Source organism: Thamnophis sirtalis, unplaced genomic scaffold (assembly GCF_051295495.1).
Source record: "Thamnophis sirtalis isolate CommonGarterSnake01/CBP01778 unplaced genomic scaffold, rThaSir2_p1.2 scaffold_1, whole genome shotgun sequence".
Taxonomy (NCBI): Eukaryota; Metazoa; Chordata; class Lepidosauria; order Squamata; family Natricidae; genus Thamnophis; species Thamnophis sirtalis.
The window spans coordinates 22,144,670-22,170,604 of record NW_028261381.1 but is presented as its reverse complement, the minus strand read 5'-3'; the positions used below and the strand labels follow the sequence as shown (position 1 = coordinate 22,170,604).

Here is a 25,935-nt window from a genome sequence, read left to right as displayed (position 1 = left end):
GAGAGAGAGATTTTTCAAAAGCACACCAGCTTTCTTGTTTTTTTTCCTAAGCTATAGCAATAATAGAACAAATTAAACTTGTTGGCATGTGTTGTCTGTTACAGGAAAATATGCCAAAATATAAATTTAAAGAGGGAGGGTGCCAGGTTAGATTGCTTCAAGCTCCAATAGCAGAAATGGTGGGGGATCGTCACCTTGTTAGCCGCATAGTGATTCTTCCCCACTTCCAACTCCTTGTATGAAAGGGAAGTCTGGAGACCAACAGGAGAACCCAAAGCCAGAATATGCCCCATTTTTGTTCATGGGGGAAAAGATGGGGCTTTCTTGATTGTGTTGAAAGTAAGCCAAGCTATATCTACGTCGGAGAAGAAAAGGTCAGCTGATTCAAAGTCATTACAATTTGATCTGGAGGGAACTGCTGTCTCTGTTGTGTTGATGTAGGTTTGTTGTTGTTTTCCTGTGAGTGGGGTTATTGTTATCTTTGACACCTGGAGTTGTGTATTTTTAATTCTTGTAAGCTGGCCACTTATTTAAATCTGGGTCATATAAATAAAAACACATTTACTATTCACTACATGAAAAGAATCAAGACTCTGATTAAAAGGCAACGCTACCAGCTCTGTGGGCCATGAGGGGAAAAATGTTTGAAAGAAGTATCTTTCTTTATTAGACCAACCCAATTTTATAAATTTGCTTGTTTTTGCTTGTTTTCAGTTTGTCATCAGGTATTGTGATTAGCAAAAGAAAGAGATCAGATGAGGCTGATCATGAAGCTATGCCTGCACCAGCATTACATTCTTAAAAGGAGCAATGGAGACCCTTCACACAGGATAAGCAGGCTTTATCAGGTGGTCCCTGGTGTGGACCCTTTTTCTCTGCCTACAGGATTTCAATTGCAGGCTTAAACATTACTTCAGACACACAGTACAAATGTTTTCATGCATACCTAGCTTTCTAATAAAACTTGTTAATCCATGTAGTCTGCAATAATAAAAAGTGCCCAATCAGAGGTGGTATTCAGCAGGTTTCGACCAGTTCTGGAGAACTGTAGCAGAAACGGGAGCAGAAATTTTGAGTAGTTCAGAGATCCGGTAAATAGACTGGCCCCACCTCCATCTATTCTCTGCCTCCCGAGTCCCAGCTGACTGGGAGGGAATGGGGATTTTGCAGTAACCTTCCCCTGGAGTGGGGAGGGAATGGAGATTTTACAGTATCCTTTCCCTGCCACGCTTACCACGCCATGCCCACCAAGTAGTAAAAATTTTTGAAGCCCACCACTGTACCTAATGTAATAAAATATTATGGCACTAACTATATTATGGGCCTTGCAGAGAAAATATAAGGTTTAATTCCAGACAGTGTGGATGTTGTTAAAGAATGAGGTCCCATATTTTAAAAAAGAACCTTTAAATATGAAATTCACACTTTTTTATGCTCCACAATGATTGAAAAAACAGACCAAAGTAGGCCTATCGTCCTTCCTTAGATCCTAATCTCACATTTTCTGTAGGACAAAATTGCACTCCAGCGAATAAAACTCTGTGTAGGCAAAGTATCCATGGCTAATATAAAAGAAATGAAATCTTTTGCTGGAAGCAACATTTTAAGATGAGATTCTTAAAATTTGTGTTCCAACCAAAATTAACTATTGTGGATTTCATTCGGCCAAGTTTCTTGTGGTGCCGCAATATTCTTAACATGGAAAGGCATTACTTCAGCTATTCAGTACGTAATCTTTCAGTCTGTACAATTAAAGCTGAGCTTACATTTCTTCTGCCTCTGCTAAATTACTAAATAAAATCAACTGATTCCGACATTCAAGTCAGGTTAATATGTAGCAGAAAACAAAAAGAACTCTGGAGTAATCCTGTTCAAGGTTAACAATAGTCATGATTTGGCCAAAATTTAGAAATCCTACATTTTCAGTCCATGCTTTAGAAGAAAAAAAAATGTATATTTGCTGTATGTGCTTACATTATTGTTCTAAAAGCCGTTTGAATCAATATTCATTTGTGGCATTATTTTTTTAGGCTACAGTTTATTTTACCAAAGATTAAGGTTTAGTTGGGAATACTCTTCCCTTAGGCCTATTTTGTTCAAACACAAATCTTTTTGAAATTCAGTTGATTCTTTGATTAAAATTAACACAGTTACTTGAATATGTAACAATCCAAATTTTGTTATTACCTGCATGGTAATTGCCTTATAAAACAAAATTACTTCCTAAACAAAGCAAGTTGATTGGAATCTAAGAGAAGGAGGGAGGGAAGGGAAGAAAAGAGATTGGAATAGTTATTTTAAAGGGTTGACAAGGGTAAGTGTTGAATTTGAGTTAAGTGACTCTGTGCTTTAAAGAACACAGATCTTTGGAGCAGCTTGTTGGCCTAGCTAGCCATTTCACATGTTTCCCTCTGACAATTGTGACATCCTAGTCTCTCTACATAGGAAGATAAAACTTATTGTTGCTGGGTGCTTTCACATGGAAGATAGCAGGCACTGTAGATCTATGCCAACAGTGTATGCCTTATCAGAAAGCCACTGTCTTTCCATTTGCTACTGTGAGTCAAGTAACGATAGGGCAGAATAAGAGTGTAAGAAGGACTTTTATAGCACAAATAGGATGGCAGTTGTATATTTTTTTATTATTAGACCCCAAATGGGTTGATTATTTATAAACATGGAATTGAATTCATGATCCTACTGGTATAGGTTTCAGCAATGTACTTGGGATGTTTAGTACTTAGTTTTGCTTTTTAGAAAACTGACTTTTTCCCCCCAAAAAGAAAGCTTGGCATTATATTCAGCATGTGGCAGAATTGCACTGCATTCTTGTGGTACAGCTTGGCCAGTTGAAATTCTTCATATGAAAGAACAGTATTGTTTTATTATAGTACTTTCCCAGACAAAAATGAAACCCATAACGTTCTGGCAAAGAATCCCACATTCAGAAGCTTTCTGAATACACCGAGGCAAATCTTTATGCTAACTTATTATTAATAATAAATTATTTTTAATAAATACAGGACAACGCATATATGTGTACATATATATATATATATATATATATATATATATATATATATATATATATATATATATATATGTGTGTGTGTGTGTGTGTGTGTGTGTGTGTGTGTGTGTGTGTGTGTGTGTGTGTGTGTTTTATTTGTGCTGATAAATAAATAAAGGGAGACTAGTATAGATCTATTTCAAGCTATTTAGCTCTCATCAGCTAGCCATACCCTTACTGGGATTCGAACCTGTGTTGTATTGCATCTTAGGCAAACGTCTTAGCCATTATGCCACAGGTCTCCTCCTTATATATATATATATATATGTATTTAGAGTCACAACCCCTGGTATGCCCAAACATGGGAGGAAGTCTACTGCTTCCATTCTCTGTCCATCGGCTCGTCACAAGAGACCATGCAGACAGAAACCCAATATTTTTTACTGTTGCCTTTGCTACATTTGTGTTGTATTTGTGCTGATAAATAAATAAAGGGAGACTAGTATAGATCTATTTCAAGCTATTTACCTCTCATCAGCTAGCCATTCCCTTACTGGGATTAGAATATATATATAATGAGTACAATATTGTTACTGCAATTTCACAAATCACCTATGCCAGTGAAAATAATTTTCCTAGCCCCTAGCCATAAAGCCCAAGATTATGTGGGTCTTATCATGCATCACTGCTGTACAGATGGAAAATACTTTTTATTATTAAATATGTGTCACCATTATAAGCCAGAAGAGATAACTGTATTTGTTTTAGCATCCTGCCTGACTTTCTGTATGTTTTAGAAATAGGACTGTAGAATTGTTAGAATGGCTCTTTGTCCATCCATAGCAAGATGGTTGATAAAGCTTTTCACTCTGCTCTAAGTTTCCCTGCTTTTCTGACCTAGGATTACAAATCAGGGGTGCTACATAGTTAACTACTTGAGGTTATCTTTGTTCTTATATAGGGAATGGAGTGTTTTTCTGTCCTGCATGTGAGGAACTAATTATAGCACAAAAGAACAGAAGCCAAATTAGGCTTGAAAAAAAGTGGGGGAGGGGGGGCTTGAAAAAAGAGTGGGAGTTAATATTTCATATTTCATTTGAAAAACAAAAGATGGTAGAGATCAAGCATTCTTTTCCTAAAACTATAAGGTAAAAGTTCACCTTGCACATATATGCTAGACGTTCCCAACTCTAGGGAGTGGTGCTCAACTCCATTTCAAAGCCGAAGAGCCAGTGCTGTCCGAAGACGTCTCCGTGATCATGTGGCCAGCATGACTAAATGCCGAAGGCACAACGCTGTTACCTTCTCATCAAAAGTGGACCCTATTTTTCGACTTGCATTTTTATATGCTTTCAAACTGCTAGGTTGGCAGAAGCTGGGAAAAGTAACGGGAGCTCACTCCGTTACACGGCGTTAGGGATTTGAACCGCCAAACTGTCAACCTTTCTGATTGACAAGGTCAGCATCTTAGCCACTGAACCACCACGTCCCTAAAACTATACTCAGATATTTTTGGCACATTGTGCAGCATTTATTTTGGAAATTGGCTGGCGCATAATTTCTTTCTGAGTTTAGCCCTAGTGAAAATGAAAGGGGAAACCAAGAAGGGGGGGAAATTCTGATTTCCCTCCCCACATCCCAATCTCAGATTCTTTAGGGTGGGAGACCAGCATCCCATATAGTACTAGAGAGGGCCAAAACTTTTTTCTAGAGTTCATCCTCCTCCAGGATCCTTAAATAGGTTATCTAGTCCATGTTTTCATATTCACCAAATAAATATCTTCAACCTGCCCCTTCCAGTCAGATATAGGGATTTAACACAGCCAACTCTGACATGTACTTGCAACTCCTGAAAAAGACTTACAGAGATAATCATTGCTTAAAATACACTATGCACCGATAAACCTGGTCAGCACATCAGAACCCAGTGGATGCAAACAACAACATGTTCCTCCTGATAATATCCCAAGATTTCCATCTCCCCAAGGCAGCTATTTCATTAATGCTCCCAGATACGAGTTTTTCTTTCAGCTGTTTAGATAAGATTACTGCACTGCCTTTGCAGCTTTAATCTCCTTCATACAATCTCTGGGTTATAAAGGAAGGACAAATAATGAGGATAAGAGATGAAAAATTACTCTCATGTGATCTGCAGTTATATATAAAACAACACCGGTGGCCCTGGATGTCTTTTGGTGGCAGCCTTATCAGATTCATTGACTGTGTAGCATTAGAACGAGGCCAAAGGAGCATTATAAAAGAAGGTTGAAGGAGAAAGCTAGAAGAGCCAATGGCTAAATAAATATCCTGAGGTACTCAGGAACCAGTGCTACTCTTTGGGCTCTCTTCTACCCAAAGCTGTCACAGAGTGGGGTTACATTCATGGCATAAGCTGTAATGCAATACAGAGCATAAGGTGAGTGGGTGAGATTTCACCCCCCCTCAGCCAGCTCAAAACATGCCAAAATGCTAGAAAACAATCCATTTTCTTCCATGTTCTTCCGTGTTTAACAAAAAGCCAAGCTCCTACCAAACTCCTGGCCTTATTTTCTTCCATGAAGAACAGCACAGAAGTCTCTATCTAAATCCCAATGCATCATTTATGCTTTTGAAAATGGAGTGCTATTGTTCCTCACATAAATATTTTACAAATGTTTAAAGCAGACATAGAACACGTGTAAGTGAATGTTTTGTGAAGAAAACCTTACTCCCATCTCATAAGTGAGGAAAAAAAAAGGAACAAAAGATGAAAAAATACTTCCCAAATGATTGACAGAAATGTAAAGATGGATTTTTTATTAAACAGAAACTTGATTAGCGGTGTCAAAGAAGGCGCACAGGGAAAAAACTAACAGGATATCAAAAATTAATTTTTCAGGGGATCTCAATCTAAAACCCGATGCTGAACTTGAAACGACAGAGTTCTGTGTGCCTTTAAAAATTTTGGGATATGACATCCAGAAACTGCTAAACAATGCTGTTAAATTATAATAGAATGAGTAAAGCATTATATGTATTGATGACAGCAATAATGCAAACTGCTCTTTTTAATAATATAGAAATGATATAAAGTCAATTTTGGTATTTCTTCTTGCTTCAACTCTCTTTTTTTCATTTGGAGTCCAGTCTCTGATATGCAGCTCAATGCTCAAATAATGCAGTTCTTGATTCAGAGAAAGGTGCACATTCCTGCTTTAAAACGATCAGCATTTGGCAGTATAGTAAATACTTTGTCTAATCTGTTAGAACATGGGTGGTGGTGGTGGTGGTGGAAAGCTCAGCAACACTCTTCTGTGCTCCTTTTTGCCTCTTTCAGGCAAGACTGAGCTTGCCTGCCTCTTGAAGTTGCCCAGAATCGTGGCTAAACAACTTGCTTGGTTCAGGGGACACTGAGGACATTATGCACCTGGCAGCCTTCACTGCGGCATGATTATCAGAAAGGAGAGCTGCAGACCTGAATGTCAAATAGTCAAAGTTTGTTTGCAACTCTAACTCATTCCAGGCCAGAAGCTCTTAATGACTTTCTTGTAGGTACTGAATGTGTCAGCAGGAATGGGAACAAGCGGCAGTTGTATTCCACTGAAGGGACCCAAAAAACTATTACAGGAAATAGAAGACAATGGGAATCCCTCTCCTATCTTTTTAAGGATTAAATGGTGTTTTACTAATGCAGGGTTGAAATGTACAACGTAGCTGAGACACTTGAATTTGCTGGGTTTTTAATGAAGCTAATGTTTTCAGATGAACTTTCCAGCCATTCTTGAAAAAAACAGGCAACAATAAAGGTAGTCCTCATCTTACAACCACCATTGAGCCCAAATTTTCTGCTGCTGAATGAGACATTTGTTAAGCGAATTTTTCTCTATTTTAAGACCTTTCTTGCCAAAGTTGTTCAGTGAATCACTTTAGTTGTTAAATTAGTAAACAGGGTTGTTAAGTGTACCTGGTTTCCCCATTGACTTTGCTTGTCCGAAGGTCGCAAAAGAGGATCACATGACCCGGAGGACACTACAACCGTCATAAATTTGAATCACTTCCCAAGCGTCTGAATTTTTATCACTTGGGACACACCAAAGTTCATAAGTATGAACCAGCTGTCATGCAACTGAATTTTTATTATCTGATAATGGGGATGCTGCAACAGACGTAGGTGTGAAAAAAGATTATAAGTCACTTTTTTCACTGCTGTTTTAACTTCAAACAGTCACTAAATGAACTGTTTTAAGTCGAGGACTTCCTGTATAGGCTGAAAATTATTTTAGTCAAGAAAAAAGTGACAGCAAGTAGCAAAATATACAGCTACAGGATACTGCAAAGTTGAATATGAATAGAATTGAGCTCGGCTATGATGCTCTAGTTAATCTGGGGGGGGGGGGGGAAACCGCTGAAGATAAGAGGTTGTGACACACTGTATCATGTCCTTGAAGCAAGAGCTTTGGCTGCTTCAGTGCAATCTTTCTACACTTTGTCACATGGGAAGCCATGTGCAAAGGCAAGAGACTAGAAAGCATCAATGTGTCAAAGCTAGATTTACCAAGAAAAATATGGATAAACACAGAAGTTTTAATTAATTGGTGTGTGTGTGTGTGTGTCTATTTCCACAGTTTTGATTATTTTGGAATAGAGGGAAAGCAATGAATGTTTCTTTTGTGTTATACATGAAACACATGGACTGAAAATAAAGAAATGAAGCGGTAAATAGTGCCATCCTGCCTTACAGTCACTTCCCCAGAAATTGTATATAAAGTCATAAGTATATGCATAAAAAAATCTTTATGAAATTCATTTCACAAAGGGCTGTGGAGAATTGTATCTCAAGATTCTAGGAGTTCTTTAATTAACTAATTAATTGAAATACTGAAACTGTAAGGGACCAAAATAAAGCCTTGCAGATTAAAATGTATAGATGCAAACAATTACAGCTAATAAACACCTTAAAGGTAATTCCAACTATCTGGCATTCAATTTACCCATATGAAAAATGATTGGAAAGAATCTGGACTAAATCATGGGCATGTTTAATGGTTTCATCACTGAAATGTAAGATTATCCCAATTGATTGGATCACCTGAACAGCTGGGGCCCAAAATAGCTTGAAATTCAGAGAGAAATAGCTAGCTGAAATCAGATGAAGAATGTTATTGAGTGAAAGAAAATGTAAATTAAGTCACCACAGAGCTTGCTCCAGTGGGAGCATCTGTCCCCCTCACATACATACTTTTCGTGGGGGCCATTACACGTGGAACCTATTACAATGGTCTTGTGCTCTTATTCCAGAGAGTAATAATTAACATTTGCTCTATATGAACAATTCAGGCCAAAAAGATTGTTGAGACCGCTTCCTAAAAGTTAAGACAACAGGAGGGAATTCTGGGTGACAAATGGCTCAAAAAGTGGTTTGAAAAGTCAAACACCCCCTCAAAACCCACCCTTATTTTTTAAAGTACAGCTTGTGGGTTCATTTGGGGCAATCAAAAGAATGTGTGTGTAACTGTGTATGTACCTGGACCTCCATTCAAGGGTTATCAATTTACTTCCCCATGTTGCTCCAATGGTGTCCGTCCTGCAGAAACTCCTCTGTTTAGTTTCCTGATAAACAAGGACCCTGATAATACTGATGACAGGCCTGGCTTATGGAAGAACAAATGGAGGAGGAGTTGATACCATTTGAACAACGTGCTGGGGGGGTGGGGTTAGCACTTTTGCATGTTTCTTTGAAAAGAACTGATTTTTAATCCTTTTATGTAGACTGTATCTTGCACACCCATTACTAGACTTGTGAAAATCACATGATGAGGACCTCTCTGCTTTGCTCTTACCCTAGGAACGCATGCATGCACAGGCATGCCCTGAAACCCTGGGAAGCTCACCAAGCAGTTAAGCCACCAAGCACTTACAGATGCTCCAGTCTTCAAGGAAAGAATGGAGAAACATACTTTGCTCACCAACAAAGGCCTGGCTGAATTGTTTGCACAAGAAATACACACACAGTTATATAACAAATACCACATGCCAAGATCTTTATGGAGTCCTTTGCAGGGCTGTGATTTGATGCTTTCCAAGTGTTTAAACATTACTCTATAATAACTCTTCATGCCAGAGAGCCTAATTTAATCTAAACTGTTTATACTATAAGATCACATTATAGAAAAGTGCATTACTGTATTTAAATGAGTTTTGACCTGATTTTATTTATTTAAGTTCAAATACGTCTTGCTATTTGCTTTTAATTTCTTGCCTTTTTTACCTCAGAAAAAATGGACTGCAATATTCCCAAGAGTGCTGTAACAGAGTCCCCAAGCTCCACATCTTTAGAGACTCATTCTTCACCATGAATGATCATAATTTGTACAGTTAACCTAGGGCAATTTTTTTGATAATGCCTCCTGTGTATCAGAGGAGTGAGATTCTCTACTGCCTTGAAGATCTGCCAAAGGAAGCATTATTCAAACTGCCATTAAAAATAAATGGAGCAGATTATTTGGTTGCCAGGGAGATTTAAAAAAAAGAGCTGCAGTGTTTCTCTCTAATTTTAGCATTCATTTAAAACAAAACTTTTCGAAATATTAGAAAGCAACCCAAGAGGTTAAAATAGCTTTCACAAACCTTATGCCTTTAATATAAGATGGGTTTCAAAAGACTGGCTACATATAGGAGGTATAAATCTAATATGTGTGAAGATTACCAGATTGGGGAAAATTGGATTGTAAGAGGTAAATGGTAAAGGTTCCCCTTGCACATATGTGCTAGTCGTTCCTGACTCTAGGGGGTGGTGCTCATCTGTTTCAAAGCCGAAGAGCCAGCGCTGTCCAAAGACATCTCTGTGGTCATGTGGCCGGCATGACTAAACGCCAAAGACACATGGAACATTCTTACCTTACCACCAAAGGTGGTCCCTATTTTTCTACTTGCATTTTTATGTGCTTTCGAACTGCTAGGTTGGCAGAAACTGGGACAAGTAATGGGAGCTCACTCCATAATGCAGCGCTAGAGATTCAAACCGCCGAACTGCCAACCTTTCTGATCGACAAGCCACTGAACCAACAACAATTATTGAAGGTGATGATAGACTCTGTTTGTAGACTCTGTTGTCCATTCTTCGTATAGTTTTCATAAATTTAACTGTATTAGGAGACTTCTTTGACTCTTATAGCATTAAACTAACAGATTTTTTGTTCAAAAATTTTATCAATTTCATCTTCATTATACTTACTTTGATTTGGAAGTTAATACTGATTGGATTTAACTGATGGTGGTATGAGGTGTGGTGAGAGTTTCATAGCACAAAAGGCCACATTGGCATTAAATCTCTTGAACAGCACTGGAGAAATTCAAAGGGCATTAGTCCTAAACTGGATTTTTTTTTTGAAGTCAACCTTTTAACTTAAAAGGTAATACACCCTCAACATGTGTATTTCTGTCAAGTTTTAAAGCACTCTATATTCAACATGAGATTACAAATCCTTAAAATAATCCTAAAGCAATATTATTGTCTACATGTTTCCAATTATGATTTTGGGATAACTAAGATAGTGTAACTTACCTAAGGCTATTGAGCAACTTTCTGATACAGTGAAGATTGAAATTATGAAGCCCTCTAGACCAGGGGTGTCCAACCTTGGAAACTTTAAGGCTTGTGGACTTCAACTCCCAGCATTCTCTAGCCAACAAGACTGGCTGGAGAATTCTGGGAATTGAAATCTACAGGTTTTGGCAGTGAATTATTCTCCAAGTTTGCTGTTTAATTCCCAGACATTTCATTCCCACACTAGGTAACACTGTCAGTGGGGTTTAGGGTGAAGTGTCTTGTTCGATTTCCTTCTCTGTTTATACAGGTTCAGTGTGGTTTTGTGATCAGTAGGTCACATAACTGATTGTTGCGAAGTGATAAATTCAATTAGTGAGAAGGTGGTTGGTTCTGTCATTGACTGGTAGTTCGGATGGTCAGTTTTCTTATTGGTTCCTATGCTGGTTCTAATTTGATATCTTTGTGCCAAAATCTACAACGAGCTACAAATATTCTCCACAGCTGTGAAGTTTACAGGTCTTAAAGTTGTCAAGGTTGGAAACTCTTGCTCTAGACATTAATACAAATGAGGCACTCTTCCCCATTTAAGTTTGTTACGACACCAAACCCAAATTGGCTAGGAATCTGCGACTTTGTAGTTACAATACATCTGGAATATGCCAGGTTGGGGAAGACATGAAAGTTGAGTCTGAAGCACATCACTAATTTGTGGTTCTCTGTATCCTCACATATGTGTATGTGTTTACTTATATATCTTGTTCTCTTTTGATAAATTTATGTTACATTATAGAAAGGGGAGTTCTTGTAAACATATTGAAAGGCCCATGGCTAGAACAGGAGTTGGACTTTCAAAATTGAGTGCTGAGCATTTTCAGAAAGAAGGAAAGTGGAGATTTGATTTAACTTAAGATGTTGGCTAAATTGTTACCCTCACCATTATGGCCAGTATTGTTAGAACATTAGATTGCTGTGGTATTCCCTCTCCAGTGATAACTGATTGTTCTATTTATAATAACTTACGCAGGCTAAACAGACACACATTCAATTAAGAGTTAATTAGATGGGTACAACAAATGTTTACAACACCATTAGCTCAATACAAACAGAAACACTAAAAAGTGTAGTTTTGTAAGAGATCTCTCCCATGGGGAAAATGTCACTTTTTAAAAACAGAAGTAGAATAACAATAGAGTACAGAAAAATAAGTAAAAACTAAACAAGCAAAGCCTGTGTTCAGAGAACTGAATGACTCCTTAAGACTTTACCAGATTTAAGAGAACGGTTATAACAATGTGCCATTTTCAATATTGATGATTAATTGATAGAGAGGAAAAAATAATTAGTAAGAAGGAAATATACAGATTATATCTTTCAGTACTCAATACTATTTTACAGAAATAAAGGTAGTGAAGTGGACTGAATGTTTGATTAAGTATTAGGGGAGAAGTATAAAATCATCTACCAGGAACTCTGCCAAAATATTTCCGAATAGCTTGCATTTATAAGCAGGTGTATATGTATGTACATAGACTCTCTCTCCCCCCCCCTCTCTCTCTCACAGACACACACACACACACACGTAATATAGAATAGCTGTAGCAAATCAAGCTTGATGCCTTTTACTTAATATTAATATGAATTAATATAATTTCTGACTTGAATACTTTGTTCAGCATAGGGACAACACAGAGACATGCAAATGCATTACATTTCTTAACAAGATTTCAACATGCGGCTGGCTAGAAACTTAATGATGGAGTTGAGCATCTTACCTTGAAACTGTGAACCTTCTCATATTTGGGAATGTGTTCATTTTCTTTCAGAGTCGCTCTTCTGACAAGGGATGTCAGCTGCGAATAAGCAAAGAGTTTAAGAGGTTGCCAGATTGTCACAGATGACTTTTGCAAGCCTAGCCGCATTCCCAAGGCTGCTATCAATAAATCTCTTTGACGGCTCTCCTGTTTCAAGTTGTGAACAGCAACTCTATTAGCTTTTTGCCCCGACCAGGACTCTTTGGAGGGCATTTTAAAAGATGCAGGAGAGAAGAATATCCCACACAGAGGAGGAGGGAAAAATCACTGCACAAAACCCTAGCCCTCTTGGTACTTATTTCAAGTAGAACTAAAGCAAAAGAAAAGCAGTATCACCCCCAAGTCAAACTACAGAGAGTCTTGTAGTGCTGATGCTACAGTTTCTTTTCATTTGCAGTTAGACTTAAAAAAAAAGCTTTCTAATTTAAGCTGGAAAACTTGTGCGTCTGAACAGCAAGAGTCACTGTTAACAAAAGACAGCCCACAGTGTATTCATCCATTTACAAATTCATGTAGTAATTGTCAAATAAGAAGGACTAGGCTCCCCTCTCTCCTATTCAACCATCCTGATAGTGATTTTGTTTCAAAAGATGTTCTCATACTGCATATAATCAGTTTCCAGTTAATAGGTCCTTGCTAACCTCCGTCTAGCAAGGGGGCTGGGGGGAGGAGGTGGGCTTATGCTGGCAGGAATGTATCAGGATTGGTTAGATTAGAAGAATAGGTCACCAATGAAAAAGCAGAAGAAGAATTTAAGCAGCGTGCCACTCAACTCTCTCATTCCCCCTCCCACAGAAAGCTATCTTGCTCGCTCAAAAGAAAAGGAACAAAAAAAAATCATCAGGATTATGAGAAATAAATGAGTCATACATCATTAGAAAATGGCATCTCTGCCATTTAAAGACTGAGATCGCAGTACAGTTTTCCCCCCAGACATTAACACTAAAGAGCTAGCTGAAAAGCTTTGTATGATGTGGATTTTAAATGAAATGTGATAGAACTATTCTTAGCTTATTCATAGCTTCACACATGAAGTCATCTTCTCTGCTTTGTTTACAGTATACCTATTTTATGACATTCACAGCCTTTTCTTGCACTTCACTTAGTCCTTTTGTTATATAAAAAAAGGACTTTGCTGTGGTTTTCCTAGCCATTTATATAATTATTCTTAATACATTCAAAAGAATGGGAAAGAAGGAATCCGACATTACTTGCTATATATTTAGCCAAACTAAATATATAAAAACGACTCTTGACTCAAATTCCCCAGACTTATCAATAGGTTCTGAGGTACTCAAAGGGAACGCTATATACATTTCCAACGAGCTGAAAAACAAATGGTAGCAGCATAATACTTTATTTTGCAAGCAAGCAAAAGAAATTAAAATAGCTTACAAATGGGATAATAATATATTCATAAAGAAAGGGTTAGATGTTATGAAAGCTTTAATGCACAGAGATCCAAAAGACCAACTGGGCAAACAGAAATGAGTTATTTTTGTTACAACGTGGACACTAAATGAAAAAAAATCCCTGTGTGGTTTTCGGAGCTTTGTCTGCCAATAGGATTCTTATGTGCAGACACTGATCATAGTAAGTCAGAGGCTTCTAATCATGCAGAGTTAATCTGCTTTTGTCAGATGATACTTTTTTCTCATTGTAAGACGCTGCTCCCAGACTACAAAGCAGAAAATGACGCAATAAATCTCTGTATCATGTAAACACCAAACACACTCAATCGAGATCACATTTAAATAGCATATCTATCTCTAAATTAATCCTTGTCGCCAAGAATAATTGTAAGTGGAAGTCTAAGGCTTTGTCATTCATTAATTCTTCATCTATATCCAAGAATATACTGATAGGCATTTCTGGACCATTTACAACTGTGATATAGTATATAAAGCACAGCAGAGCGGACCAATTTCAAAAAATGAGCAACAGAGGTAGTTCTTGATTTATGACTGGAATTAAACATGGGATTATAGTTATAAATTGTGGCAGTCATTAAACTGTCACCATGTGATCATGCTTGATTTGATGACATTTTTGTGGTGTCCGTTAAATGAACTCTGCTTGTCATTAAGCAAGCCCGTTTTCCCCAATGGCTATTTTTTGCTGGAAACTGGAATTAAATGTCAGCTTCCAGCAAAAATAAGCCCAAATCAAAGTCATGTGACTATGGGGCACTGCAAACAGCTGTAAATGCAGGCCAGCTCAAAATGTGATGGCATGACCACAAGGGGTATTTGGCCATTGGATCATTGAAACCTAGTCGTAATGGCTCTGGATGTCCATCGTAGCTTCAAATGTTTGAAAGGTCTGTATGATTTAATATCTGTGAATTGTGAAATCTCTAATCAGTTCTGCAACAAAATTTCTTCTTTATTTTTACATGATACATGGACAATCAGAAGAATTCAGACCTCCACCACAATAGAAGGGACACTGGTATTTCTTATCTAACTTTTTAAAAACTTTATTTTTTTTAATTGACCCCTTGATTAATCAAATGCAAATATTAGAAACTTATATATTTGTATATGTAAACTATTTGGGAATTATATTTCAGCTCAGTGCAGCTGGCAAATTAGGTAAAAGCATATGTACAGAGCATATTTGTGGATTGCATGTGATGCAGACAGAATATCATGGTTAAAATAGAATAACAGTTGAAAGGGACCTTGGAGGTCTTCTAGTCCAACCCCTTAGTCAAACTCCTTTCCTGCTTAGGCAGGAAACCCTAACCATTTCAGACAAATGGTTATCGAATTTGAGTTGAGTCTGCAGACATTGTCCCTTAACCTGCACTCATTATTCAAAACATCTGATTAGCAGCCAATGTGCACATATCCTAATGTCCGAGCAATCTGAATGTCCAGTATAGACATTCCTTTTCTGAAAGACGTAAAACTCATCTTTCATCTGTGGTAAAAATAGAGATTAGTTGTAATAATAATTTCTCCATCACATTCATACTTCTATCTAGCTCTGTACATAGTTTCATAAAATTGCCCTGATTTTTCAGGATAATACACTATTTTCTAATTTGATAAATAGGAACTAGCAAATTATTTTGCTAGGTATTTATGTAATTGGGCTTCATGCTTTAAATTACTTAAAAATATCTTAAGCAACTTTATAAAATATTTTGTTAGGTTCCTTTATTTCCATGGCAAAAACTACGGTATATTTATATTTTGCTTGTTTTTTTCCTTTCTGTTTGTTTAAATATGATTATCTTCAATCATATTTTCTCTTATTGGTAGAAAATGTTTTCTGATTTCTGAAAATTAAATCTAGAGACTGCTTTAAAAAAAAAAAAAAAAAAAAACAACTCAACAAAACCCAGTAAGGAGAGACTGCTCTTTCATCAATCTAGGAGAGATTGGTCCAAAACTAAGCAGAATTTGCTCCACTTTCTCACAAGAAACATACAGGTTTTGAGTGGAATATTTCTAAGATGAAGCAACTCACTGTTACCAAGACTTCCCCTAGTGTATTACACCATAGCTAAATCAGCTCCTATGAAACAGCATATGAGCCTATTGAATCTGCAGAACAAATGGTAATTGACAAAAGTCATAATCTTCTCTTATTTTAGTTAGTAGGGGGTCTCTCTTCAAATTTGGTTCCACCCTGAAGCTGAATATGCCATGACAGGCTCAACCTCATGCTAAGTAGATCATGAGCAAATCAAGTTAGAAACCAGAACAATGTGTTAGTGCAAGAGTGTGAAATCTGTGCCCAAGATTTAAAATGTCTGTGACTGCTTCGTGGGGATACTTTTCCTTTCCAGATCCATTTTTCAAACTATTTGCCCTTGAGCCAACATTAGGTTCTTCATAGTTACTCCCAAGATGATCATCTCTATTTATAAACTCTCTTGAAATCTGGTTCAAAAGAAATGAGATTATACAAGATGTCTGAGGGTAAGCCACAAGGTGTGAACAAGGCTTGGAAATAATTCAGAAATAATTTGACTTTATAGCAGAAGCTATAAACAAGAAAGGAGTTTGTAAGAAAATTCTGGGAGGATGGATGTGTACATGCAAGAGATAGAGAGAGAATCTCCCCACCCCCTCTGTATGTATGTATGTACGTATATGTGAAGCTTCATTAGTTTGAAACAATAAAAGTGAACAGTTTCTGTTTTATTTGTGTGCTATAATTTCAGAAATTGAAGATGATATGAGATGGGAGAGGTTTTTGGACTTTAAAAATAGAAATACAGCAATTAGTGCTTTATGTATGTATGCTATTCCTAGAGCAGTAATTCAATCTAGACTCAGTGTAATTCTGAAAAATTAATATTTCATTCAAATTGAAAATATTCCTTATTACACTTATATAACATGGCAATTTTAACACAATCATCTTGAATGTTCAGAAATCAAGAAAGCAACAGTAATGCCCACCAAAGTGAACTCTTACATATTAAACATGGGAAATGGGCTTATTATTAAAAAAATGCCATGAAATTTAACAAATCTAACCATCTTCCTTTCCTGTGAAGATGCTTCACCCATATCAAATTCTTGTAGTGTTTTTCAAAAGCGTATAACCTTAACTAGGATAACATATTTGTATTGTAATTAAAATGGTTCAGGTAAAATTGTTTCGTCCTTGATTAGTCAGACAATTTATCATTTGCTAGTGAGTCTTCTCCAAATAAATGCATAAAATTATCCATTCTGTGTTGTATGAAATTTTCATTCTGCAATGAAACGATCTAGTTTTGCCAATGGCTATTGTTTTAAATGATTATATCTTAAGTTGTCATCAACCAATATGAAGAAGGATTATGTCTTATTACTTTTTTACAAACAGCAAGTCAATGATTGCCTTCCATAGACAGATTCTATTGCCTTGTGGGAATGCAGGTCATATGCTCTGAAAAGAATCCTTCCTGTAATATGGGAAACTGATGCAGTTCATGTCAATAATATGTTGCCTAGGAAGGACTCACTAGAGAAGAGTCTAATGCTGGGAAAGACTGAGGGCAAAAGAAGAAGGGGACGACAGGGAATGAGGTGGCTGGAAGGAGTCACTGAAGCGGTCAGTATGAGCTTAAATGGACTCCAGAGGATGGTAGAGGACAGGAAGGCCTGGAGGAATGTTGTCCATGGGGTCACGATGGGTCGGACACGACTTTGCAGCTGACAACAAAGATATATGGTGCAAGAAGCAATTGCACGAACCATTGTGTCTATTGGGATATCAATATGAAATGGCCACTACCTTCTCTGAAATAATTATCTCTATGCTAGAATTTCAAGGGGACCAGGTGAGAGCCCGTATAATATGTTGATAGGCTCTTAAATACCCTTATCTGATGGAGGGGTGAAAACATTTGGCTCTAATGGAAGTCTTATATGTAATTGATGTATCAAATACTTTGGTCCCAAAGAGTTTGAAATTAAATTGGGAAACTCTGTATGTACAGAAGATATCCTATTGAAGGGTCATGCAATAGGACGCTGCTTTTAAAAGAAAAGAGCATGAACAAGAATTTAATGTTGGCCTTTCCTACTCCAGTACTCTGGTTCTATTTGAAAGCTCTATGTTTTTGTAACAAATCAGATTTGGGCGTGACCCGTCAAAACCACGGAGGACAAAATCGCGCTCGACGAAAGCGCGCATATGACGTCATCACAGCGCGACGAAAAAAATTAAAAATTGAAATAAAATTAAAACAACCCGATTCACGTAAAGGTAAGGGTTAGGTTTAGGTTTAGGGTTAGGGTTAGGTTAAGGGTTAGGGTTAGGTTTAGAGCGTTAGGGTTACGTTTAGCGTTAGGTTAAGGGTTAGCGTTAGGTTTAGCGTTAGGTTAAGGGTTACGTTTAGGGTTAGATTTAGGGTTAGGTTTAGGGTTAGGCTTGGGGGGGTTAAGGTAAGGTTTTCGCTTTATTTTTACATTTTTCGATCACAGCGCGATGTTTTCGTCGCGCTGTGATGATGTCAAATGCACGCTTTCGTCGAGTGCGATTTTGTCCTCCGCGGTTTTGTGGTGGAACCAGATTTGGGCATCTACTTCTTACCCCATCCCACTCTATTTTGGCTTTAGTCCTGGAAAACAAGTGATATCAGAAAGGTATTGGCAGCTGAATATATTTTTTTCCTTCTTAAGTGGCAGCATCCCTTTTGTCCCCCTTATTTCTCTGAATAAGAACCAGCCAGATTAAACTCTACAGGAATCCAGATCCAAGGCGGACTTTTCCTAGGACTCAGCACTATGCTAAACAGGGACACACACACACACACACCTGATCATATCATCAGCTTCATCCTCTCCCCCCCACCCAAAAAAGCGCCCTGTTTGATGAAGCAGATTTTCTCTTGAAGCAGCTGACAAACAGTGTAAGGCTGATTAGACTGCAAGGTGCAGCAGAGCTGGAATGTAAGTAGCTTCAAAGATAAGGGTGCCTCATAATTAGCTAACAGGGCTGGGCAGAGCTTTGACTGAGTCTTCACTTCGGCAAAGCTTTGACTGAGACATCCCTTTGAAGCAGCTGGCAAAGCAACATGCCTTCTGCTTCTAAAGACAGAAGGAAAGATATTATGTGACTTTGTTTTTGTGATATTTGGATGCTCAAATTGCTAGTCAAAAGAAGGCAGCACTTGGGCATCTCCTCTCAAGTTATGCTCAAGGAGCAATAATTTTAGGGCCAAAGTAGACAGATGTTGAGAAAATGTGGATAATTTGCAGAAATAAGCAAACCTGCTTTAAAACACATTTTAAAAAGTTATTTAATAACGGGAAAATTGTTAAAAGTCAATATGCTAGCCAAGTATCCATGTTATCTATATCTCCCTCATCAGCTAGAGTTCTATACCATCAAAAAGATTTAGTGGTAGTAGTAGAAAAAAAGAAAAAGGGCAAGGTCTCTACAACAAGGAGGACCTGCAACGGCTTTCTACAAACAGCAGGATTGAATGTTTCCAAAGCATTTGCTTTGTTCCTGGAAGTACCAGAGAAATAACTAAGACTCTCTCTGTCCCTCTCTTCCGCTCTCTCTGTGCTGTGTGTGTGTGTTGTGTGCGCGTGCATGCGTGCATCATCTCAATGATGTCAGCACCACCTCTGAAATGCAAAATTCCTTGTGAAAGCAATTTTTGGCCACCTCCTCAGATCTGATTAATTACATCTGCATGATTCTGAAGGATCATCTTCCCAGTTATGAAGGTATCCAGATATCCAGCCCACAAGAGCTTTTTCCTGGTCCATGATGTAAGCCAGGGGTGTCAAACTCGCATCATCACATTGTCGTCATGTGACATATTGAGACTCCCCCCCCCCTTTCGCTAACCTGGGGGTGGGGATGGGCAGTGTGTGACGCATTCGGCCCATGGGCCATGAGTTTGACACCCCTGATGTAAGCCATTTCTATTGGGTGCTACTCTGGTCTCCTTCCCTTTTTAGTAGAGTAGCCAAAATGCTTCCCTTTCTCTTGTCTTTTAATTGTTTAACCTTAGTTGTAATATCCGGCTAACACTTGTTATTTTGTATGCTGTAGCTTAAATACAGTGGGCAACCTCTGGGTGTTTCATTGAATTGGAAGCAGAATGAAAAGGAAGAAATGCTGGGGTGCAAACTGACACTTAACTTAATCTTTTGTCTGGCCTGGAAAGTGGTCTCTATTTGTCCACCAGGTTGCTGAACTTATTTATTTATTTGATTTTTATCCCACCTTTATTACTTTATAAGTAACTCGAGGTGGCAAACACAGAGAATACTTTCCCCTTTGGTTCTGAAGCTCTGCCCCACCTCACCCCCTTGCAGTTGTGCAACATCATTTCATGTACTCAGCAACCAGCCTCTATTTACAGCTGTTTGCAGTGTCCCACAGTCACATAATCACAATTTATGGCATTTTTTTTTTGCCAAAAATGTCCCATAGCAGACACAATGGGTTTGCTTATCAATTGAGAATTCATTTAATAACAATGGTGATTTGTTTAACCCCTGCGGCAAAAAAAGATCATGAAACTGGGTCAGTCATGTGATGTCCTGCTTTATGACCATCACAACTCACCACTGTAATGAGCAGACACCATTATGGTCGTTAAGTCAAAAGCTACCTGTATTTGCATTTTGCTTCTAAAAATTCTTGTTTTGAAACATCATCCTGTTGGATCTACTGTTCTTTGATGGAAAACGAATAGCAGTATTTGTTTTCCTTCATGATATTGGACACCTTTACTTCTTCTATTTTTTAATAAGTAGTATTATTAAAGTCAGTTTCTGTCAATATCCTATGCTTTTAATAAAACAGTATTAAAGGGGAAAAAAGAATAAGGAAAATGTAGCTTTTGTGATTAAAAAGCAGCTGTCAGAATGAGCAGGTTTTTTTCCTCATTCTTTTTATCATCTGATTACATATGTATATCTTTCATCCTCAGTAACCTGCAGGAGAATTTACTGTCTTTCAGATGAATTAAATGATGAAATATTTTTAAGACTTGGAAAAGTATAACTTTAAATGAATTACTTACTCTTTTTTCTACTATGTCATTGTCTCCCGCAGAATCTTTCCCATCAACCATATCTCTCACAGCCACAGGATGCTTCTTGTTTGCTGGCTCTCTGTTTAAAGTTGTATATCCTATGTGTTCATAAATTGGATTTATGGTCATCTTGGCAATGTATTCCGCTGCCTTGGTTTCAATATAAAGGGTGATCAATCCATCTGTCACCAGGTCGTGGATAGACTCAAAACGTTTCTCTCCAACAAAGTGTTTTCCATCATAGTAGAGTCTGAAGTTTCTAGTTTGATTTCCAAATCTGCCTCAATGGAATAGAACAATACATATATACATTAAAAATAGACAACTCTGGGCACATTGTTTTTTTAAAAAAACTAAGGCTAGTACATTCTCTTTATGGTTTTTGTATGCAGGATACAAAATGGTTAGTCATTGCCCTCAATCATCAGCTTCTGCTACTTTGTCCAAATCAGAACCTCATAATAATCATGGCCCTAAAGTCAGAGAGATGTTTGGTTCTGAAAAGATGTGATTTGTCACTTAATGTGTTTGAAGAGAAATTGACATGTGTTTTTTTTTTCCAGTAAAAGCAAATATTGCCATAATAGAGATTTCTTTGTTGCAAAATATTAATGCTAAAAATCTTATGTAGATCTACATGTTTAACCCTGTTGTCTTTTTATAGAAAAAGGTCATATAGATGGGGGGGTCACCTTCTGGCAGTGTGTTCAAAAGCAACATGCTGTAACACTGTTCATGGGACAGTCTAGGCCAGCGATGGCGAACCTTTTCAGCACCAAGTGCCGAAGAGGGAGAGAGCGCGCACACGCACGTAGGCGCTCGTCTGGGACGCAACTTGGAAGAGGAGCTTCCCAGGGGGCATGTGCGTGCCAGAAAATGAACTTCTGGTTAGGCCAACTAGTCTTCCAGTTACTGGTGCGCATGTGTGCCCGCCGATCAGCTGGCTGGCGCAGATGCTCATGCTGGAAAACAGAAGACCAGCTCTTCCAGTTACCAGCACTGCCACACGCATGAAGGCCAGCTGATCGTTGCACGTGCATGTGCACCAGAAAGCCAAAAGAGGAACGGGCGACGTGGTGCGTGCCAGTTTGGGCACACGTACGATAGGTTCGCTACCACAAGTCTAGACCTATGTAAGCTTATTGAATAAATTTCTCCATTTGGACATAATATGCTTTTGAAGCTCTATCAGGAAATCTTATTCAGATTTTCATTTGTATTTTAAAAGAATCTGTGATGTCTGTAATACTAAGGCAAATATGATTTAGACTTTATGCTGATTTCCAAACCTGGGCTCAGGAAATGTAGCCAACATCCAAGTCATGAATGCACAATTTCATCAGCTATTGATACAGGTGATGTTGTTAACCCGTTAAGAGGTTTCCTTTAATATCAGGGGTTGGAGATACATATTAATTACAAGTTTAGAAATCTATTTCATAAGGATAATACTACCATGGTATTCTTTTTACTCCTTAACTGGAATAATTTGTGGTCAATGAGCATGGTAATATTTTTTACTTTGCAAATTTTTTTTTCATATTTAATTTTTTAAAAACATTGCATAAAAAGATTGTTACAATGTTCTGACTGTGGCAGATTTGAGGCACTATTAAGCAAGAACTTTCACTGATGAAAAATAAAATCAGAGAAGGAAAAAGCACTCTCTCTCAACTCACAATTACATGACAGCATCTGACTCCAACACAAGGCTATGCGCACATACACATGCATACATGCAATATATACCGTGTATATATATATATATATATATATATATATATATATATATATATATATATATATATATATATATATATATATATGTATATATGTATATATATATATATATTCATTAGTTCAACAGCTCAGATCAAACAGTTGTATATTTTCACTGAAAATATATTGGGGAGATGGTTTATATTTCTCCTTAAAAAAATAAATACATATTTTAATGTTTAAAATAGAGAAACGGGCACGCAAATTTGCTGTGATCTTCAGATTAAAGATTTAGCTTTTTAAGAAGATAAAAATGGATTTGGTAAAATAAACTATGTCAAAACATTAATCTACTGGAAAAAACGTATGTCTTAACAGACATGGCATTGAAGGACAATTATTCGACTGTGGTGTTTGGAGATTCCTGTAGGTTTATGGCACATTTGTTTTGCTGTCCATATTGGTTATATCGATACACTTTTGTATATTTGTTTTTATGCTGAGTCACCGAGAGTTAGACTGAGTCCTGGTTGAATAAAATAAAATAATGAAACAATAAAATAGATTGCATTAGCTTCCCAATTTCTCTCAGTTGATGTTTCTACCCACCGATCCACTATTGGTTTGTATTAAATTAATTCAATGGATTAGAATCTATGATAAATACACACATATGTACATATAAGGATATTAAATGTACTATAAAATATAGATTACTACTGGTATTATTGACAAATTTTCACCATGATTAATACCAATCAGTTTTCATCATATTTTATCATAATTAATTTAAGAAAGGGTTTTTTGCCACCAAGAAATGTAACTATTCCACATTTAGAAAACTTATGATGTCACTTAAGAAATGTAGAAGCATTGTGACAGTTTCTGTTTATTAAACAGGAATGTAAGTATATACCTCGGTAATTGTATATACTTTATATAGGTAATAAGGATTGTTAAAAATATCATCGCAGAAATATATCAAAGAGCTTGACATTGTCTTCAAGACATTTTCAATGAACACCTTGTATGTTTATTTGCAACTTAAAATGAATATCTTAGCTGTATTAAAATTTTCTTTCAATTGCTGTCTGGCTTTTATAGCTAATCAAAAGAATGGACAACTGTCCATAAGTTATAAAATGGCATTCTGGCTTCAAAAAATTGAGTCCTTGGATCTTGAGTTTCTGATCAAGCAGTGGGAGTCAAAAGGATTTAGAGACCAACAATGTGATTGCCAAATTCCTTTTTATTTCAATGGAAAAGAGCAGAGTGTAGTGTGAAATGACAGCAGAAAAAGCCTGCCAGAAGAACAGAAATGAAATGTTACAGTCTCCTCCCACCAGTGATTCTAACTGGGGAGAAAATTGACCATAGGATGGGAATAAAAGAGAGGAAGTGCTTCGTATTTCTCCCGCAAGATTTTTGTTTCTGTAAGATATGGCTGTAACTTGTATTGCTAAATGCCATGAAGACTGGAAAGTAGAAACCTTGAGGTATTCCACCCCCCACCTCAATATTTTCCTATAACACAATAATTACATCTGAGAGAGGGAAGGAGTGGGGAGGGAGAGGGAGAGGAGAGGGGGGGGGAATGAAGTTTTATGATCTGGCCTCTCAACAGAGTGGCTTAGTCAGGCTAAGAAACAATTTACCTACTCTGGCTGCCCCAGGTATAGATAATGAATAATTACTTGTCGTGCTTTCAACAAGAGGAAGAGTTACTGTTGCTCATTTTAATACTGATGCATCAAGAGGGCTTGGAATGTATTCCATGATTACTAATTGGGGTGCACATGAACATGGATTATATGACATACAAAAACTGACAGATTTAAGATCACTTTGCTATTTTAAAAATATAAGCTGCATTTTGTATACTTGGGTTTATTCATATAATTATATTGTTCTACATGTCTTATATATATAAAAGTATAATTTAGACAGTATTTTATGTACCAGTTTACTTTCAGTTGATCATAAATAGAAATATAAACTTTAAGAAACTTATTTGTTGATTTGTCAGTTTGACAATCTGGTGAAAACTAAAACTGAAGACAGAATAAAACAACATGATAATGAGAGAGTTATGTACTGTATCCCAATTTTTCCATATTTTATATGATATTGAAGCAAAATAGTTAAGAGTGGGGAAAAACAAGACGATTCACTGGACAAAAATTGTGGTATTTTTATGATGTCTCTTCAGTTTTATTTTCTGAGCTATCCCTACAATCAGCAATCTATTTGGTTCTTTTGGCAAAAATCAACAAACATTAACAGTTGCTGCTGCTTCTGCAACAAGAGACCTTACTTTTATCCCCTTGATAGATTTTTAATACTGATAATCCAAGTGCATATTAGGACAAGTTTCTCTACTCTTCCATACTTTAGTGGCTTTGTACAGTGTTAATGTTTTTTATAAAATGCTTTCCTTACAAATGATAAGAAAGCATTTGGGATGAATAAAGTGGGAGGAATAAAAGATAGCAATATACCATAAATTTGTCCTATTATGTTCATTAATGTAAAAGAAAACATTTCATTTGAATGGCATTCATTAGTTATCTGATAATTATCTATTAATTATATTTAAAGCACAAAAGTAGAGAAATTCTCCTGAAAATCTGAAGTAGATACACTATATGTGAAAAATGTGGACTTCTTTTTTTGCTAGCTGTAAATGAATTCTACATTTAAAATTACTGCTATACCTACCCTGAGTTCTTACTTGATACAGAGAAAAGTGGAACAGTATAAAGCTGCTCCCACTAAAAATAATCATTTTGCAATATCAATTAGTACCATGTCAAGGCCTCATACACAGTCAATTGGAAGAGCAAGAAGCAAGTGCCTAGACCAAGTTAGGTCAAAGTCAGAGAGACCAGAGGCAGACTTGTTGATGAATAAAGTAGATAGGTTCCAAAAGTTGGCAACCTAGGGGAGAAGAACAGAATGAAGGATGTCACAAAATTCTGTAGAGCTACTCTTGAAAATAACTTAACCAGGCTGAAGAACCAAACCTGAACCCACAAGTATATGCTGGCAGTCAGTTTCCTGTTGGTAGCTTTAATCACATGCCGTGGCTCAGCTTTGATGCGTTCTACCCAATCTGCCATTGTGGTATGTCACAGCTGCAAAACAAGTATCCAGCCAATAGGTTTTTCTGCTTGAGAGCTTCCTTAGCAGGCATGATGTAAAACTGGGACTCTGTTGCTGGGGTATTCTTTGGTTTGAGTCCCTTGGTGCCTTACAGTCCAATTCCTTTCATTTGTGGGTACTAACTACAGTATTTCCTGGCAAAAATACTTACTAGAGGAAAGTGATGTTGCCAAAACCTCATAGCAACCCCACCATT

The 25,935-nt window shown here is 37.1% G+C and overlaps 1 protein-coding gene across 3 annotated transcripts in view; it reads right to left on the bottom strand.

Annotated features, from left to right (window-relative positions):
- The window catches only part of CHN1 (chimerin 1), a 103,061-nt gene that overhangs the window by 20,217 nt on the left and 56,909 nt on the right, over positions 1-25,935 (bottom strand). For all 3 annotated transcript variants that reach the window (XM_087708838.1, XM_014066185.2, XM_014066186.2), the window contains 2 exons: positions 20,847-21,135; positions 12,311-12,388 (listed from right to left, as the gene is read on the bottom strand). In XM_087708838.1, the coding sequence (XP_087564964.1) occupies positions 12,311-12,388; positions 20,847-21,135 (367 nt within the window). The remainder of the gene's footprint in view (positions 1-12,310; positions 12,389-20,846; positions 21,136-25,935) is intronic.